General features: G+C 40.9%; 1 protein-coding gene across 8 annotated transcripts in view; it reads left to right on the top strand.

Annotated features, from left to right (window-relative positions):
* Window positions 1-19,665, top strand: part of LOC136847102 (AH receptor-interacting protein-like) — a 756,409-nt gene that overhangs the window by 689,946 nt on the left and 46,798 nt on the right. For all 8 annotated transcript variants that reach the window (XR_010855613.1, XR_010855612.1, XR_010855614.1 and 5 more), the window contains 3 exons: window positions 1,488-1,665; window positions 2,033-2,219; window positions 4,537-4,679. Coding sequence is in view for 5 of the 8 variants with exons in the window: in XM_067118413.1 (XP_066974514.1) it covers window positions 1,488-1,665; window positions 2,033-2,219; window positions 4,537-4,679 (508 nt within the window). In the remaining 3 variants the exon portion in view is untranslated. The remainder of the gene's footprint in view (window positions 1-1,487; window positions 1,666-2,032; window positions 2,220-4,536; window positions 4,680-19,665) is intronic.

The following is a 19,665-nucleotide window of genomic DNA, read 5'->3' as shown; positions in this document are numbered from 1 at the left end:
AGGGGTAGCGACATCGCCGGCATTTCTCAAGAATTTCTCGGTGTCGGCAATCTTAGAAGCAGCTACTTGGAAATCAGTATCAGTTTTCACTTCCTTCTACCTTAAGGACATTCAATTCTCGTCGGATAAGGGTTACTCGCTGGGTCCTTTTGTGGCGGCCAATTCAATTCTTTAGTAAGGGTAGATGAAAGGTGGGGGGTGGGGAGAGTAGGGGCAAGGTTAGACAGCATAAGATAGGGAGTAGTTTTGTCAGTGAATCGGAATTCTTTTACGAAACTGAGGATAGGTATAGCCAGGTGGTTTTCAGCTAGATTTATTCAACCTCCCGGCACAGCATCGACAGCAACGGACGGCAATGATTCGGAAGCTCCGACTGCACATTCAACTTATCCTCCGTACATGAGAGGCTACAATAGCCACATGGGAGACTCGTCGTTCCCCTCCATACATGAGAGGCTACCAATAGCCACATGGGAGGTTCGCCAGGCTCCGCTACATGCGAGGCTTTGATTAGCCACATGGGAGTTAGTTCCCTTCTTCCGTTGGAGGTTTTCCTTGAATACCACATGGGAAGTAGCTCGACCCAGACAGTACCATGACTCGAGACTGACGTTAAGGGTACTCTCTCCTTCCAGGCATCCCCACCTGTTAAGTAGACTACCAGGTGAGGTTTGTTGTTGTTTTTATGCAGAATAGACGATAATGAGTTACCTGCTTTACTTGTTGGTAGGTCGGTCTGACTTAATTGAACCCACCTCCACTGAGTTTTGTTAATCGGGCTAATTCAGGTGTTCAGGGAGTGTATTGCAATATGAAGTTTTCATAATAAAACTAATATTGTAATACTTACCTGAACACCTGAATGATTCCCACCCTCCTCCCCACTTCAATATGATTAATGAATAACGCAATTGGGGTTCTCGGCCATACACAGCCGGGACTTGCAGCAGCGTTGCCAACGGTACGCTAGGTAACTCATTTGTTAGGATTTTCCTGTAAGCGTTGGTAACGCTGACAGTTAATTACCCACTTAGTGGGTAATGAGTTGGGGATATAGTTCGGGCTGGTAGGTAACCAGGGCTAATTCAGGTGTTCAGGTAAGTATTACAATATTAGTTTTATTATGAAAACTTCATTTTTTAATTAAAATCTATTACACTGTGGCCAGTGCCCCCTTTCCTACCCTTCCTCTTTTTGTTTTGAGTCTGGACAGTAATGAATGGCTCTACTTTCCATCAGAGGCATTTGGGATTCTACGTACATATTCATCTGGGTGCAAGTGATGTATTGCTCTTTTTCTGGAACATACTTGAGTTTTGTGTTGGATGCACAGCAGGCTATAGGAAAGTAATAGGTTTGTGTGACAAAAATCAGTATTGCTTTTATTTTTTATTATATATAAATATTTTTAAATTTTTGTAACCAGGGTCAGTAGATGCATAATTTTCTTGTCATTGTCTTGTTTATTACAAGTGTTTCTTTTCCAGTTACTCACACCATATCCACTGGTATCGAAGACCCTTCGTGAAGCATATGGAAAAGAAAGTAGTGAAAAAAAGGAAAAGAAGCCACATCACTGCTGTGGAATGGGATTCAAAGAAGGCTTAGGATATCCAGAGTTAGATGAGTTAGTAAATTCCCCCAAGGACCTGAAATTTACTATTGGTATGTTTGTAAACTCATTTTAACATTTGGCCAAGAAGTGGGTTATGTCCGAAATTTAAATATATTTGATTATAGCATATTCTTATGTTCACTATGAGTGTCACCATTTTAACCTAAATGTTAGTGGTAGAAGAACAAGGATATTGAAGTCTGATCAGAATACCATTTAACTTGTTTAAAAGTTCTAATAGTACAGGTATTGAATCCTAAAAGGAAAAATAAATAAAAGATTTTTGCTGTTTAACCACTCCAGAAATCTTCAGCTATAGATATAATAAGGAGTTGTTGTCTGAACATTGTTACCAGCATATATAGTTTAGATATTTTGGTAGTGTAATGGTGATTACTAATTAAGTACAATTTTCAGATCTGATGAAAGTGGAAGGGTCAGGTTCATATGAAAAGGAGTTTTGGGCCATGACAGATACAGAAAGGCTAGATAGCATCCCTATGCTCAGAGAAGAAGGAAATTCATTGTACAAAGAAGGTAAACATTCTGAAGCCTCAAAAAAATATTCTGAAGCACTTGGGAGACTGGAGCAGCTTATGTTAAGGTAAGGATGAATATCATTTTAAAGTTAACTGTCTAGAAAAATTTATTGATGAGACTAACAGAAAGAATAAGGATTCAGAATTGAATTGCTTATGAAAGTTAACTTGCACTCACTCCCATACAGTAATTGAATTATGTGATATATTTCGATGCTGGTATTCAGTGAAAAGCTAAGATGACATTCAGCATACTCAAAATTTGCTGAAAGGCTAATTGTTGATTCAGTATTGATGAAAATATCAATGGAGTGCTATTAAAAACTGTTAAAGTGCTTCCATCTCTGCTTTTGAAAGTAAGCCTAGCAAGAACAGAAAAAAAATGAACATTCCTTTTTATTTTATTACCATTAGAAGAGAATATAAATGGCTCATGCACTTATGATATAAGTAGTTTGATTAAAGAGTAGGTTATGGAGGGCAGACAGTAACTGAGCACCTCATGGAGTCTGCATTCCTTCTTTCATCACCTTTTAACCCTTAATGCCCAGAATTTTCACATAAACATTTTGTGTACGTACTTATGAATTTAGCCGTGGAGAGGGAATATACAGTTGTGACCTGAACCTTTATTGAAGAGTAATATAATAGCATACAGCTAGGCAGCATTGTATATGTAATTGCATTCTTTAGTGGATCTTGTGACAAAAGAATTTTGCTTTTAGTTTTGTTCACTTTATTCACTCTTTGCAGACACATAATCCAAAGTTTCTTCACCAGAGGAGTGTTTTTCATGGAGTTGGTATAATTATTACCAAATACTGATATGGCTGTTTTGTGATAATGTTAAATGAAAGAAGCTGTGTGGTAAAAAGTGAAGGAAAAACAATGAGAGGAATGGAGTGGGAAATATATATTAGAAAATTTCATGCCATCAATCAAATATTAGAATAAACATGTAGAAAAGGGAGGTAGAGAAATTTCCAAATCTAATATGCACCTTTTTTGGCCTCTAGTATTCAAGTTGGCTCTCTTGAGCACTTACCTTTACCAGGTTCAGTGCAGGCGAAGTTACCATGACATAAAACTAAAGAGTATAATTTTAGACAAAAAATAATCAGAAGTAAAGATGATCTTTTTCCCAGGTTAGTCCTTAATAGCAAAGTTTACAGCTTATAATACTGTGGGTGAAACACTAGTTACATATTAGCTTTCATGAAAGGACCTACTTGCATGAATGTCGAGCATTTTCTTGGTTACCTTGAGTGTCTGTAATTTTTCGTAAAATATTTAATGTTCCATTCATCATTTGGTTATAGGCTTTTCTTAGTACGGAGAGCTCTACTATGTCTGGCCCTAGTAACTTCTTCAGCCCTTGTATCTGATTAAATTGTGCTGCATTGTAGCTTGGACTAGAATTCCTCATGTACCAAAGAATCTGGAAAATTCACATAGTTTTTATTAGTTTTTAGTCATTCTTTTTTACATACTTTTGGATGTATTGAATTAAATCCGCTCTCTTGTTTGTTACCTGACTTGAAATGCTTTGTAAAGTCTTTACTCAGTGTTCATGGCCTTTGGTTAAAAGAGACCTCTTCATGCTTCATGTTATGAAGAATACTCAGGTGCTGGAAGGCAAAAAAGGTATCGAAGTTTTATTTTTTTTTTCATTGTTCTAAAGTTAAACGTTTTTGCATAAAGTTTAATGCTAGAGAACTAGATGTCCAGTTGCAGGACTCTTATCCTCTTCAACATCTTAGGGGAAGGGCCCATGCTGGCACAAAGCCAGCTTAATCTAAACTAACCCACAAACATAGCAGAACTTACCAGTGTGGAATCAGCATTGGTCTCCATAATTGATGTCTTGTGTCCTCCGAAGGTTCCAAGTTGGTATTCATGACAGTTGTGGTAAGGAATAATGGCGAGAGGAAAAGAGGTGCTTATGACATTACAGAGTCCTACAGAATCACAGTTTATGGACACATATGTCTGACCAGAGGGAAATTGCTTGGTAACTCCTCTGTTACTATATGCACAGTAAATCGTATTACAGTTTACATATCTACAGTATGTCATAAGCCAGGAAGTTACATAATGAAGACTTGAATGGGTTTGCTTACCTCATATTAACTAAAGAGTAAACATTTTAAAAATTCATGTGAAAAGGATGTTAATTTACTGTGGGAGTGAAAAATAATTAATGTTACTAAGTTTCTTTACAGAACTATTTGGTAAAGGTGTTGCATAATTTTGTTTTCAAAAAAATCACTAATCCTCATCTCGTTCAGCGGAGAGTGTCTTTTGTTAAAGTAAGATTACTTTATAATACTCCTAGTGTAGATACAGGTATTTTGATTACTTTTTTTTTTTTTTATTCTTCAGGGAAAAACCCAAGGATGAAGAATGGTTGAAGCTCAATGAAATGAAAATGCCTCTGCTACTTAATTTTTCACAGTGTCAACTTTTACAGGAAGAATATTATTCAGTTATAGAGCATTGTACAACAGTATTAGAGCATGACCCAGGTGAGTGTTGAAGTAAAATTACTTCAATAAATCTTTCCATTATTTCATTATTGTTGATGCTAATGAGTTCATAACTCAGGGGGTTTTTAATCTTCAGCCTGCCTCACATGACACACTGTAGGCATAACTAAAGGGCTTTTGCAACATCCCGTCAGGTCCCATTTACATCCCCTTTTCAAATTTCATTTTCCACCAATTACAGTTCCTGTCCTCACATTTTGGCTGCCCAGCTTCAGCTTTACTTTTCTTCTAGACTATATGCTATACTGTACTAAAGGTAATGAAAATCCTTATTATAATGAATTGCTTGAGAGCACCTAACATGTATTGAAATTTAGAAAGGGGAGCCAAGAGACATTTCAAAATACAAGAACTCACAGTCGAACAATGTAAACAAAAAGAGATGCATACTCGAGGGACACCCTCGACAAAATAAAATTCATATTTTTAATATTAAAAAGGGAATATTATGAGGAAGCTGTTGCATGGAAACTCAAAACTCTATATTGCAATACAATCCCTGAACACCTGAATTCAGCCTTAATCCCACTCGCTGGTTCCCGGTCTCAATTGGTCATCATGGACTCTTTCACCTTCTACTACTACGCCTTCGGCTACGACGTCGACCTCGGCTGCCCCTATGACTGTGGATGCTGGAGCTCATCGGTTCTTCTTCCTGCCAGAGACAGATGAGTACCTTGAGACATGATAGACATTCTGTCAGGTATGTAGGAAGGTTAAGTGTGATGTGCAGACTCATTGCGATGATGGTTCCGATTGGAAGGCACAAGAGATGGAGGATTACATTTGTCATCGCAAGTCTTTGGCTAGTAAGGGCGGCAAACGTCGGTCAGATTCTCATTGCCTCAAGTGTCTCAGGCCTCTGCTACAGATCAGTTGATGGATTTAGTGAGTTCAGAGGTAGTCAAACAGATAGAGGATAGGATTGCAAGTAGTATGGAAAATTTAATAGCTAGTCTTCTTCAGCATTTTTCAGATACGGATAGTAGTAGTGTTACGATATCTAATCCTTCTTCCTTTTCAGCTCCCCTGCCTGTTCCAGAGCCAGCCCTAATGGGTGCTGAGGGAAATGGCAGAACCGCAAGCCTCTGAGTGGGTAGGGTCTGCCGACCCCCTCAGCGTGGAGCAGGCAGTGAAAGATTCCCCCCCCTCTTGTGGTATTGATAAATTTAATGTTGATAATGTTAGTCAGGATCAAGATCTAGGTGTGATAAAGGAGGATAGGTCTGGGTTAGGTAGTGAGGAGAAGGTATTAAGGGTGCAGAGTCATTCTCCTGGACGGGTTCCGGTTTCAGGTTCAAGTGGTTTTTGTGCTCTGGCAAGAGTTTCCCCTTCATCGCTTCTTTTCGGCCTGGCTGAGTCTCAAGTCAGTGTTTCAGTTCCGGTGGTGCAGAATCCTTCTGCCCTAGCTCCTAACTCACACTTCCGACCGTTTCTGAATCTTTTACTGTAGTTTCCCCCTTCTCTGTGTTTTCTACTCCTCCATCTAGTAAGGCAGATTCTGGTGTGTCCTTTCAGCTTCTAAAAGTAGTTTGCGGGACCTGCAGTTGGATGTGGTGGAATATAAGGCGCATTTGCTGGGTCTTTCAACGGGTTTAGACCTATGGTGAGAGGTTATTTGTTTAATGGTTTCTTTAACATTAGAGAGTATGTGACACAGTAGTGTCCAGAATTCATGTCGGATATGTTTCAGGATTATCGAGGGGGGACAGATTCGGTGTACCTTCTTTCCATTCTTTCTAATTTTTCTTCTCGGTTATCTGTTGCTTCATCTCATGCCCCCACAGGTAACTGTTTTTATGTGTCTGCTATTCCTCTGCCTCCTGTCTTTCCTTCCTCAGTACAATCTTCTCCAGTAGGAGGAGCTTGTGGACAGGTGAAAACAGTTTCGGCAGAATTTGCCACAGGCGTTTCATGTTCCAACCTTTCGGGTATGCGCAACCCCTTGCTTCCGCTTCAAGCGGCTGTTCGGGTAGTATCAGGTATTTCACAGGGTTTGCCTGTCACTTCCAGTTCAGGTTTGCACTCCACAGTTTTGTCAGGGCTTGTGGTACCTTCTTCGGGCGGTCCTCGGCTTGCACCGCCTGCATTTTCGGCAGTGGTAACTCCGAGGGTAGCTTCTACCTCTTTCATTCTCCCTCCTTCTTCTTCATCTTCTTCCATCTCTCCACTTTCTTCTTCATCTTCTTCCGTCCCTCTGCAAGCAATTTCGTTTGCGCATCCTTCCCCAGGGTTTAGCAGTGTGGGTTTGGCTGCTCTCACTCGTCTTTCTCTTGGTAATAATGGGGAATCAGCTCTGGGTTTTTCTTGGTTCAGCCTTCTCTTCTTCCCGGCGGGCTCAACTATGCGGATTCAGCTCCAGGTACCTGATTAGGTGTGGGTGCTCAGCATTCTGGTTAGGGTGGTCCGCTTGCGGACTCTTCATCGTTGTCCGGGCTTCGCTCAGTTCGTCTTCCTTTGCCAGTCTTAGACCTTTCGGACATTGCGGAATAGGATTCTTATCCGGAGGTGCAGGAGATTCTGGTGGACTTAGAATGCCCTCTTGCCAGCAGTAACGATTTCAGATGCATGCTTGAGTATGTTACTTCGTACCCTCAAGCAAGAGCTCCGGACCTTCCAATTTCGTCAATTTTTTTTTTTTTTTTTTTTTTTTTTTTTTTTTTTTTTTTATGCCACTAAGCCAGCTCCTGCCTCTTTTTCGTGTTGGCTGGTTTGGTTCGATCGGGTTAGACAGGCTTTGGAGGAGGCGGACGGTCGTTTAGCATCAGTAGTGGCTTCTAATAGACAGAACTCCATACTATAGCACAGTGAGTCCTGAGAGGGCGCGAAGAACGAAAAGTGTCTCTTCTTCCCTAATTTATATCGGGGAGTCTCAACATACTGGCCGATTCGCTAAGTCGCTCCCTTTAGGTATTGTGGGGGGAAAGTGGACTTTGGCTCTGGAAGTAATATGTCAGGTTCTCCAGAAGTGGCCAGCAACTGTGGACTTATTCGCGATGTGATTAAACCATCGTCTTCCGGTTTATTTCTCACTAATGGTGGTCCCCATGTCGATAGGCACCGATGTGACCTACAAATTGGAATCACATGCAGGTGTATGCCTTTCCTCCACCAGTTCTCATTCATCAGGTAATAAGGAAATTGCAGGAGAGTGTCAAGACATCTATGACTCTAATAGCTCCCTGCTCGCCCTAACACGCTTGGTTTCCAGAACTTCTAGAGCTCCTTACAGAAGTTCCGATGTCCCTACCCATGCGAAACTTCTTCTCAGACAGCCGCATTCTCACCATTATCATCCAAACCCTCGCATGCTGTACCTAGTTGCAGGGCGACTGTAGAGAGAGCCGCTAGACAGTCCGGACTCCCTAAAGCTGTGGCTAGAAAGCTTTCTTTTACCTTGAGAAAGTCAACCAGTAAGCCTTGCCAGGTTCAGCTAGACAAGGTATGGAAGTTAGTGTCGTAAGGAAAGTCATTCAATCTCTAGACCTTCCATAGCCAAAATAGCTGATTTTCTTTTATTCCTTCGGAAAGTCAAGGGTCTTCGTATTCGGCTGTTGCTGACTGCCGCTCAGCGATTATCGGTACAATTAGTTTCCACCTTCCTGAAATCTCTAGTGGTAAGTACTTCAATATTTTTCTTGCATTCCCCTGCCTTTGAACCCATTGAAGCTATAACGTTAAGACACTGACTAAGAAGTTGCTTTTTCTTACGGCTTTAGCTTCAGCTAGAGGGTGGGGCAAGCTTCAGGCAGTTTCTAGGTTGGGTTCCTATGCGAGAAATGATACGTATTTGTCTGTCTTCCGGAATTTGTGGCAAAGACAGAGTTGGAGGTTAAAACGCTGCCTCATTCGTTTAAAGTTCTTTATCTGCAAGTGTTCGTTACCAGCGATCCAGCGGAGATATCTTTATGTCCGGTACGAGCATTAAAGTCTATTTATCAAAGGTTGAGAAACTCTGTCCGCTTCTGCGTACACTTCTTGTCTCTCTGCGGAATCCTTCCATTCCGCTGTGAAAGAATGCAATTAATTACTTTCGGGGGGAGGTGATTTCCCAGGCTTGTCAGGGTTCTTTTTCGTCGTCTTCAGCTCTGTATTTCCCCGACTGCATGGTATTTGGAGTATGTCCACTTCATCTTCCTTTCTAAGGAATTATTCAGTGCCTTCTATTCTGGGGGCAGCTACTTGAAAGTCCTTCTCAGTGTTTATTTCCTTTACTTAAGAGATGTTCATTTCGCCACATAGCGTGTAGCAGCGACGTCTACTATCTAGGGCGCGTTCATTTAGCTAAGGTGGTATTCTCTTAGTGCGGAGGTTCGGAGGGTTATTCTCTTAGTCCACGTGTAGCGGTGAAGTCTATTATGTAGAGTGTATTCATTTAGCTGAGGTGGTATTCGCTTAGTGCGGAGGTTCGGGGGGTTAGTCTCTTAGTCCATGTGTAGTGGCGAAGTCTATTATCTAGGGTGCGTTCATTTAGCTAAGGTGTTATTCACTTAGTGAGGAGTTTCTTAGGTTAACCAGATAGAGGACTTCTTTTTAGTCTTTAGAATTCTTAGGCAACAGTGATAGTATAATCACATGAACTTAGGTTTAGTACGTTTTAAATATCTTAGTCTTTGATAGTTTCCCTACCAGAGTCCAAGGGGGTGCTATCGAAGGCTACTAGGCTCTTTTGTCGGTGCTGAGATACTTCTTCGCTTGTCGGTCGTCAGGCCTTATCCGCACTTGGATAGCGGAGGATCAGTGGCTCGGCACACTGTTTCATTTCCCTCCATACATGAGAGGCTCTGAATAGCAACATGGGAGGTTTATTGTACTCCTCCATACATGAGAGGTTCTGAAGAACCACATGGAAGGTCGATGGACCGAGACAGTACGGACCTGATGGGCGAACAAAGTACTCTCCAGCATGTCTCGTCACCAAAAGCATCGATTGATAAGGTGAGTGTATAACTAAATAGATATCCTATGCAGAGCAGATCAGTGAGCTGCCATTTCTGCGGTTGTAAAAAGGGGGTGTGCCACAAATTTAGATGGTTCTCCCGGAGGACCAGCAGCTGTGCACTTTGCCTCATTCTCCTCCATACATGTGAGGTTCTGAAGAGCCACATGGGAGGTCGACGGACCAAGAGTACTGACCTGACTGTCGATCAAAGTACTCTCCAACATGTCTCGTCACTGAAAGCATTGATTGATATGGTGAGAGTGTGACTAAACGGATATTTTATGCAGAGCAGATTGGTGAGCTACCGTCTCTGTGGTTGTCAAAAGGCGTGCAATAGAATTGATCCCTCCTCCTCCAAATATTGTTAATCAGGCAAATTCAGGTGTTCAGGGAGTGTATTGCGATATGAAGTTTTCATAGTAAAACTAATTTTGTAATACTTACCTGAACGATTCCCACCCTCCTTTCCCCACATCAATTTTGACCTTGAATAAAGCAGTTGACGAAAGTGGGAGTGTCGGTGCACACCTGTGTCAGCGTTGCCAACCATTTGTTATGGTAGCTCAAGTGACAAGATTTTACCTGCAGTGTTGGTAACGCTGGCTGTTAAAATTCCCAGTAGTGGGATTGGTAATTGAGAGTTGTTCGGGCTAGTAGGATTAAGGCCGAATTCAGGTGTTCAGGTAATTATTACAATATTAGTTTTATTATGAAAACTTCATACTTAACTTTTTCCAGTAGACAGTTCTGGCATCTTGTAGATAAAGCACATGACAATGAAAAACTAAGAGCAGAAAAAGTCATGTTAATTTATTGATATACCTAAGAGTAGTGGCATGACCTGGCCAGCCTGTGACACTTACCTCATCTGCAGGGGAAAAGAGAAAGTTTTGGTTTAAGACAGCTTCAATGCCTCCTCAGACTATTTGATTTTGTTGCTTTACTTTATTTGACACGCTAAAAACAAAGTACAATTATTCTGCTTTAAAACTAGAGATAATCATAAAAATTCTAGTGAACTAATTATTGGAGTTGCAGTTTATATAAACCCTAGATGTGCATGATATAGAAAATTTTTATATCTCTATACCTTATTTTCATATAAGTAACTCGCCAAGTAATTACACAGCTATACTTTTCTACTCATGCGGCAGCTAAAAATTTGAAGTTAACGATAGCGATTCATTTGTTTTTTAATGTAGGTAACTACCCAGCTTTCTATCAGGGAACAATAGGTACAACAAAACAGAGAAAAATCACATCTTTTCTGCCACTGTTCGACACCACGAATGTTTGGGTGGTTTGGTTTGAAGTTTTTTCTTTGCTTTTTCCAAGGATTTGGTGATGTACTGATTGTTTTGGTAGCTTTTCAGTTCAGTTTAGATAGTATTACTCCAGTTTGTGATTCATTATGTCTGAGTATAGTTCATCAAGTACAGGTTGACCATCACTAATCCGGCAATCAGTAGTCCGGAACAATCAGTAATCCTGCACAAATTTCGGCTAGAGTTATTTCTAATGTTTCCGCACTAATTTTCAAATTTCCCGGGTCGCTGCGCTAACTTGCTCGCCGGCCGCTTCGATTTGGTGGCGCTGTGTGCTGCATCTACAAACTGGAGGTGTTTGTAAACGCAAGCATGCTTTTGCTGTTCCATTTTTTACATTTATTATTGTCTTTTGGCCTACGCTAAGGTATGTCGTATAGGCTATATACAGTAATACTTTGGTCTTACACGATTCGAGTTGCGCGAATTCACACACACACACACACTTTTCACTGGAACCTAACTAATGGTCATACGCGATTTTTTCACAGACACATGAAATTCTCAAGAAACCCTGCAGAAGTGGGTATGTTTAATTTTTGAAGTAATTTAAAAGTTTTCATGCTTTTATGTGTAAAATCTTTATGAAAAATGCATTTCATGCTTTTATTTGTAAAATCTGTATGAAAAATGCATTTCATGTTTTAATGTGCAAAATCTGTATGAAAAATGCATTTCATGCTTTTGTGTAAAATCTCTCTGAAAAATGCATTTCATGCTTTCATGTGTAAAATCTGTATCAAAAATGTATTATTTTTCTTTTTGTCCATGCATAAATATGATGCAAAGGTAATTTCAGCACATTCAGTTAGTGTACTTATACAAGATGTGATACCCATTTGCAAAGTTACTGCACTTTTCAAAGATGATACCCCGGCAGAAAATGCTTGTTTAATGTTTGAAATACATTTATAAGTTTTCATGCTTTTAACTGTAAAATCGATATGGAAAATTTATATTTATATTTTTGTACATAAATATCATACAAGTATTATGTCCATTTGCAAAGTCTTTGTTACATGACCTGAGATGAGGTTGTTCAGTCGCGCTCATTTGATAAAATGAATTCGTTAATGTAGTATCAGAGATGTAACGAAGAGTTGTATAAGTGTTATTCTTTGAAAATTACTCTGTTCACCTCAGAGAAAAGTGCTGGTGCAATCTGTATGTGCATGTAATTACAGCACGTTCAGTTGGTGTACTTTTACAAGACGTGATACCCTTAGTTACTGCATTTTTCAAAGATGATACCCCTGTAAAAAGTGTGTTTAATTTTTAAGTTTTCGTGTTTTTAGGTGTAAAATCAGAATGGAAAATTTGTATTTATATATTTGCGCATAAATACGATACAAAAGCAGTACAGTTACTTTATTACAGTATCTCTCTCTCTCTCTCTCTCTCTCTCTCTCTCTCTCTCTCTCTCTCTCTCTCTCTCTCTCTCTCTCTCTCTCTCTCTCTCATTCGTAGTTAGCGCTCAAACATACTTTTACAACTTATTATTTCTCTGTACGTCATTACCTGTACAGTATATAATTTTAAACTGATTGAATTTTACCTGCACTACGAATATTATGTACATGTTTTCGATATTTTATGGAATTATAATTTTGTTATGACTGACACATGACATTTGCCTAGTGGCGCAAAGAAAACGGCTTTTACTCTAAGTGACAAAGAAAACGGCATCCCATGAATTAGGGGTAACATTAGTATACGTAAGCACCTACTGTAAATGCGCTATTATGAAACTGTGCAGTACTCAATTTTTATGTCAGCCTTTTACTGTACAGTGATCCCTCGTCTATCGCGGATAATGGGGGCCAGAACCCCCCGCGATAAGTGAAATTCCGCGAAGTAGCATTGGCCCCTCCCTAGGGAGGCATATATTGTATATACATGGTATATATTTAAAGGCTTTACTGTATAGCCTTTCCCACACTGTTATAAACACTTCCTATGCACTTAAACACTGTATTACTATTTTGATCTCCTATCACAGTAATATGCATAAAAAAAAAGATCGTCCCATATTTGTAATGTTTACGTTCTGAGAATCAGCTGACTGAAGCTGCTCACTACTAACGAAAGGATTAGGAAAATAATTTTTAGTTGCCAAAAGAAACAAATTTATCAATGAAATTATTTTTAATTCTGTACATAAAAGATTATGATAGTAATTCATATTTCATTGAGAGAGAGAGAGAGAGAGAGAGAGAGAGAGAGAGAGAGAGAGAGAGAGAGAGAGAGAGAGAGAGAGAGAGAGAGAGAAATGGTGTGTACTGTACAGCACAGTAGCTTGGGACGAGACTAAGTCTTGACTAAGTCTTGACAAGCTGGTGATGAGAGAGTATACAGTATCCTTGAGTTGCTTATGTATGAAATTCGGATTTTAATTATTTTTACAGTGATTTAAGATGAAACATCAACAGTGATAAGATATTCTCTTATGTACCACTCACGTGCCTTGTCCGAGTGCCTGTATTACTATTTTGATCTCCTATCACAGTAATATGCATAAAAAAAGATCGTCCCATATTTGTAATGTTTACGTTTTGAGAATCAGCTGACTGAAGCTGCTCACTACTAACGAAAGAATTAGGAAAATAATTTTTTAGTTGCTAAAAGAAACAAATTTGTCAATGAAATTATTTTTAATTCTGTACATAAAAGTTTATGATACAGTAATTCATATTTCATTGAGAGAGAGAGAGAGAGAGAGAGAGAGAGAGAGAGAGAGAGAGAGAGAGAGAGAGAGAGAGAGAGAGAGAGAGATGGTGTGTACTGTACAGCACAGTAGCTTGGGACGAGACTGTATACAGTATCCTTGAGTTGCTTACGTATGAAATTCGGATTTTAATTATTTTTACAGTGATTTAAGATGAAACATCAACAGTGATAAGATATTCTCTTATGTACCACTCACATGCCTTGTCCGAGTGCCTGTGGGTATATCTGAAGCTTCCAGTCCTTGCGCGTCGGTCGGTCGCAAGCCGTTCGTTCTTCTCACGTAACATGATGAAACATCGCTGTTTTTCCATAATATGGCTGCCGATATGGTGGTACTTTTTAATTTTAATTTTTCGATGAATATTTCTGAAAAATCCGCGATGCAGTGAAGCATCTTTTGTTTAACTTCATTTTGTACTGAATTATATGTCATAATGCAATGAACCAACAGTACTAGCAGATATTAATAATTATTAATGGAATTAATGAAATATTTGGGTCTTCATATATCGCGACTATTTTTGAAACCGCGAAGTAGCGAGGGTTCACTGTATTCCTTTTTTAAGGGTAATAAGCTAAATTTTAAATAAAATTACACTAACTTTAGTTCATTTAAAAGTTACCTTAATACTTTGGGAGCATGATTAGGGTCATATTTAGTACTTAAACTCTGGAAATAAACATTTATTAGCATTTTTAAAGACCATGCCAAACTTACGCGAAAATTCACCTTGCACAAGGGGCTCCGGAACCTAACCTCGCGTAAGTTCGAGGTATGACTGTATACGGTAGCCTAGCCTACATTATACTGAACTCTATTCACATATTAACAGCATTATACAAACATCAACATAACGAATGTGCATCTTTTTCATGGATCTTTTAAAAAGTTATGCTTTACTACTGCATTGTATCCAATTGTGTATATTCTCATATTGCTTTTGTATTATAAATTGCGATCAATGTTTTGTTTTGGAACCGATAACGCGGTGTTTATTTCGCCGCATTTAACTCAGTTTAGTGCGCTTTTCTTGCTTCTAGTAAGCGTAAATGAATATAGATACTTTATTTATTTGGGACAAGGATATTTTTCGTTATATGAAGTGTTTTTAAGTCGAAATATAACTTAAATACGTCTTGTCGTGAAATTAATATAGCTATTTTTTTTGTTAATATATGACGTTCGCGGGAATCGCGGCTGGCCAGTTTGGGGGCATGTTTGTTTTATGTAAAAAAAATAAAGATGCCGTTCGCTATTTTCTCTTGATTTCATCATAATACGAGCTTTACTTATTTATCTTTTATCGGCGTGAAAACAGCAGTAATTTGTATTCTTTCATGCCCAGTAGTTTTAAAATACATTCTCTCCAATTTTATTTACGGTCGAGTTTCATCCATGTTGCCAGTGCACAATAATTTATAGTCATTAGCAGCTTGAACATTGTTTTCTCAGCTTCAGCTACAACTTGCAGCTTAAAGTTACTGAAGCAGTATATTTCCTTGCAGATCTTTTCTCCAAAGCGAATAAGGGTATAGTGTAAAAAATATATCAGTCCTATTGTACAGTACTTAACGTCATTTGTAACATAACGACAGTAATTGTTTGACCGTACGATAGTTGAAATACAAGCAAAACAGTTGTTATCCGATACGATTAGTAGCAAAACAACAGTTCCCCGTTCGATTGTTTATGGCTGTACGCATTTACACAAGAGTATAACGTTACTGACAATACTTTTATCATTCTCTTTTACTTTTTTAACTAGCAGATGGAATAAAGAGATGGAGGAAAAGAAGTTGGTCTATTGTAAGTTGGTCTCTCTAGGTGCCTGCGCCTGGCGAAATCTAAAAATATTTCCTAAATATTTTCGTACCGGTATTAATTGCTAACCCCAACGTAAACTCGAAATATCGTAATTCGAGCACTACCTGTACTTGATAATTGTCTTTTCTTTATTAACCAACTTGTACTGATTTATGGGATATTTTAATTCTAAGATGAGGTGCTTAGCTGCTGGGTTTCTTGTATCCTAGCCTAGTAAATGGCTAATCCGGCACCCTCCAGGTCCCAGTGACGCCAGATTAGTGATGGTCAACCTGTATTAGATATTGTAGGGAGGGTTGCAAGACCCGGATGATGAAAGTGACCTAAGATAGTCATATGATCTGTGCAAAATGTAGAGGACAAGAGTGTTCGAAAGACCTTACTTGTGCTGAATGTGATGGATGAGATGAGAAGAAATGGAAAGTTTCGAGGTCTCATTTGGATAAATTGGATAGGGATAGGAAAAGGAAGGCAGCTGCTAGAGCAGAAGGTAGGGCTCAGAGCTTGGAACCTATCACTAATATTCAGGTTATGGACCATAATATTCCTTCTTCTCCTGCCCTTGCATTATCCCCCATCCTTAGTCCTCTTAATAAGTTACCACCAACTCCTGTTCCTAACTCCCATGCTTTTGAGCCCGATGCCGTTGCCAGCCTCGAGTGTAAGTTTGACCGCAAATTTGATCTTGTAGTCAGTACTGTGTCTAAATTAAGTGAATCGCTTAAGATCCTTACGAACGAAGTGCACAGTATTAAGCAAGTGCCAGTGGAGGAGGTGGCTGTCTGTCCTGCTGATTCTCCCTGACAAAGGTCACTGTCACACTCCCCTGAACCTGGGAGTAGACATACCAGAGGTCCAAAGGAGATTAGCAGGGTTTGCCAATGGGCAGTTGCCCCCTCATTTCATTCGGTGGTTTGTGGTTCTGACATCCATTGGAAAGGCTTCGCTGTGAGCGCTCGGCAGTTATCATATGACTCTGATTTCTCCAGTCTGGATAAGAGACATTTTTGGCGTTTTCCGGGAGAATCTCATCCCTTGAGACGTCATGGTAGAGAGGCCTCTCCCATTTCTTTGAAGTGTGCTAGAGATCCTTCACTCATCCAGCAACCAGGTTGAAGTATATGGTGCAGCCTGCTTCGTTATTATTCCTCAGTATTCAGTGCCTAAGTGCTCCTCTAGGAAATGCTCATCTTCTGGGCACCCACATGAGTGAGAAGAGTATTCGCCAGAGCGCCATCCAGTCTTCAAGCACCCATCTCGTTCTTCCGAGCGCCTGCTTTAGGCCAGTTTGGCACCAACTTCTAAACACCCAGCACCATCCGAGCGCCCATCTTCTTCTTCGCCTGCTCCCATGTCAGAGGGTCCCTCTTTTGCTCATATCAAGAAGCAGTTAGAGGAGTACTGGGCCTGCTGCCTAAGCCTTGTCAAGATGTATCGTTGTCTCCTGTCTCTTCAGCAGAGGAAGAAGTCGTCCAAGAGCCTACTCCTTCAGCATATGCTTCCCTGTTGAAGTATTTTTTAGCAACCTTCCCCTCGCACTTCCAGCCAGCAGCTTCAGTTTCGCCTGCTTCTACATTTCTTATGAGAAATCAGGCAGGTTCAAGCATTCGTCTCCCTAAGATGGTTCTCTCCTCCTCTGCAAGGAAGGCTTTGAAGGAGGTAGAGGATTGGTTGTCCGTGAAGAGGGAGCTAGGGAAAGCCGCTTTTGCCTTTCCTCCAGCAAGACTGACTGCCAGATCTCTCTCTTTAGTGACAGGAGAAACTCCATCCTTGTGAGGTGCTGTCTCTTCCCAAGGTGACTTCTCAGGTCTGATAGAGACTGCTCGACGCTCAGGTGTTCTTTGCTTCCTCTAAGTTCGATCATTTCGTGAAAGACTTGTTTAAATCCCTAGAAGTTTTCAGCTTTCTTGACTGGATGATCAGAGCGCTCTCCAGGAAGATAGAGGAATACGACATTTTAGCGACCGACTTTTCATCGGATTGGTTGGGTATGTTATCCTGCGCGGATAAAGCAATTAGGGATGACTCCTTTGAACTGGTGGCTCTTTTTTCCATTGGAGTACTGAAGAAGAGGAAGTTGTGGTGCTCCTTCACCAAGAAAGGAGTCACTTCTGCCCAGAAATCAGCACTTTTGTACTCTCCTTTGGACAGACAATACTTGTTTCTGCAATTGGCGGTTAAGGAGATTGCTACTGATTTGCAGAAAAAATCAACGTAAGACCTTTTAGCTCAGTCGTCGAAGCACCCCAAGGAGCTTTCTTTCTAAATGAAATCTGTCCCTCCACTGCAGCAACAGCCCTTTCGGGGGAGCAGACAGAGTTTCTCTAGACCCCGTTCCAAGGTGCATTTCACCGCAAGGTCTGTCAAGAGGACCTCAGCCAAACCCTCTACCAGAAAGTGACTCTCCTATCCTTCATGTGCCTGTAGGGGCCAGACTCTCCCTCTTCTCCCTCTTCTGGAAGAGGTGGAGTGCCAGAGGCGCGGAGCCTTGGATGATCAAGGTTCTGAAAGAGGGATACTCTATTCCATTCAAAGAGTACCCTCCTCTTGTGTCTTCGCTGATCATATTGACAGCATACTCGGAGGGCTCCAAGAGGTTTGCAGCTCTCACGGAGGAAGTGTGATCCCTCCTAAGAAAAAGGGTCATAGAGGTAGTGGAGGACCATACTTCAAGAGGATTCTACAACCGCTTGTTCGTAGTTCCCAAGTCATCGGGGGACCTGTCCTCAACATAAGCACTTTGAACTTCTACATACAGAGAACAAAGTTCAGGATGGAGACAAATCAGTCAGTGTTATCTTCCATCCAGCAGGGTGACTGGATGATAACACTAGACATGCAGGATCTGTATTTCCACATTCCAGTACATCCGGACTCCAGGAAATACCTGAGATTTGTCTTCGGGGGCAGAGTCTTCCAGTTTTGAGCTCTTTGTTTCAGTCTCTCCACTGCCCTTCAGGTATTCATGTAAGTTCTATCTCCCCTCAGGAAATGGCTACATCTTCTAGGTATCAACATATGCCTGTACCTAGACAACTGGCTCCTTTGCTCCCCATCACAGAAGCAATGCATGAAGGATCTGCAGATAACCCTTCTCCTTACCAAGGAACTTGGACTTTTGATAAATCGAGAGAAATCTCAGTTATCCCCAACTCAGGAGATTCTCTATTTGGGGATGAGAATCAGCTCTCTGAGTTTTTGGATCTTCTTTTGCTCCCATTTTGCTCAGCAAATCAGTGGCTGAGTCTGCTAGGAACCCTCTCATCCATTGAACAATTTGTGATGTTAGGAAGACTTCATATGAGCCCCCTTCAGTTTTTCGTAAGAGCAAACTGGAACAGCCGGACACGTTGGTGATCCCTATTATGAGAGAAATAAAGGATGACCTCCAGTGGTTGACGTCTAGGCACAGACTTTTAGAGAGAAAGTCTCTACATCTTCTGAGCCCTGACCTCTCCTTTTATGCAGATGCCTCAGACCAGGGTTGAGGAGCCCTTCTGGGCACTCTGGAAGTTCCGGTACAAGGTCTCTAGAGCAAAGAAAGCGACACATAAATGTCAAAGAGCTGTCTGCCATTCGTTTGGACCTGAAATACTTTGTAGAAGCAGTCGCAGACAGAACGGTGGTGGTACATTCCGACAACACCACGGCTCTCTCCTACATCAGGAAGCAGAGCGGAACTCACTCGTTCTCCCTTTGCGAGGCAGCAAAGGAGTTGCTCATTTGGGCAGACCAGAATCGGGTCAGGATTACCACCAGGTTCATCCAAGGGAAGATGAATGTCTTGGCAGATGAATTCAGTTGATGAGGACAAGTCCTCCCAACAGAATGAACCCTGAATTCGAGTGTCTGCGACAGCCTTTGGTGGTTGTGGGGCAGGCCAACAGTAGACCTGTTCGCCACATCGAGAAATTACTGCCTTCCTCTATTTTGTTCGCCAGTTCCGGATCCTCAGGCATGGGCAACAAATGCCATGCTGGTAACTGGTCAAACTTGGACCTCTACACCTTCCCCCCATTCAGCGTGGTGAAGGGTGGTTTTCAACAAGCTCCAATCTCATTGCAGCATGTTTGTGACCCTGCTAGCTCATTTTTGGCCTCTCAGGGAATGGTTCCCAGACCTTCTAAAACTTCTTGTGGACTTTCC

The sequence above is a fragment of the Macrobrachium rosenbergii genome, chromosome 16 (genome assembly GCF_040412425.1).
Source record: "Macrobrachium rosenbergii isolate ZJJX-2024 chromosome 16, ASM4041242v1, whole genome shotgun sequence".
Lineage (NCBI taxonomy): Eukaryota > Metazoa > Arthropoda > Malacostraca > Decapoda > Palaemonidae > Macrobrachium > Macrobrachium rosenbergii.
This window is presented reverse-complemented; position numbering and strand designations above follow the sequence as displayed.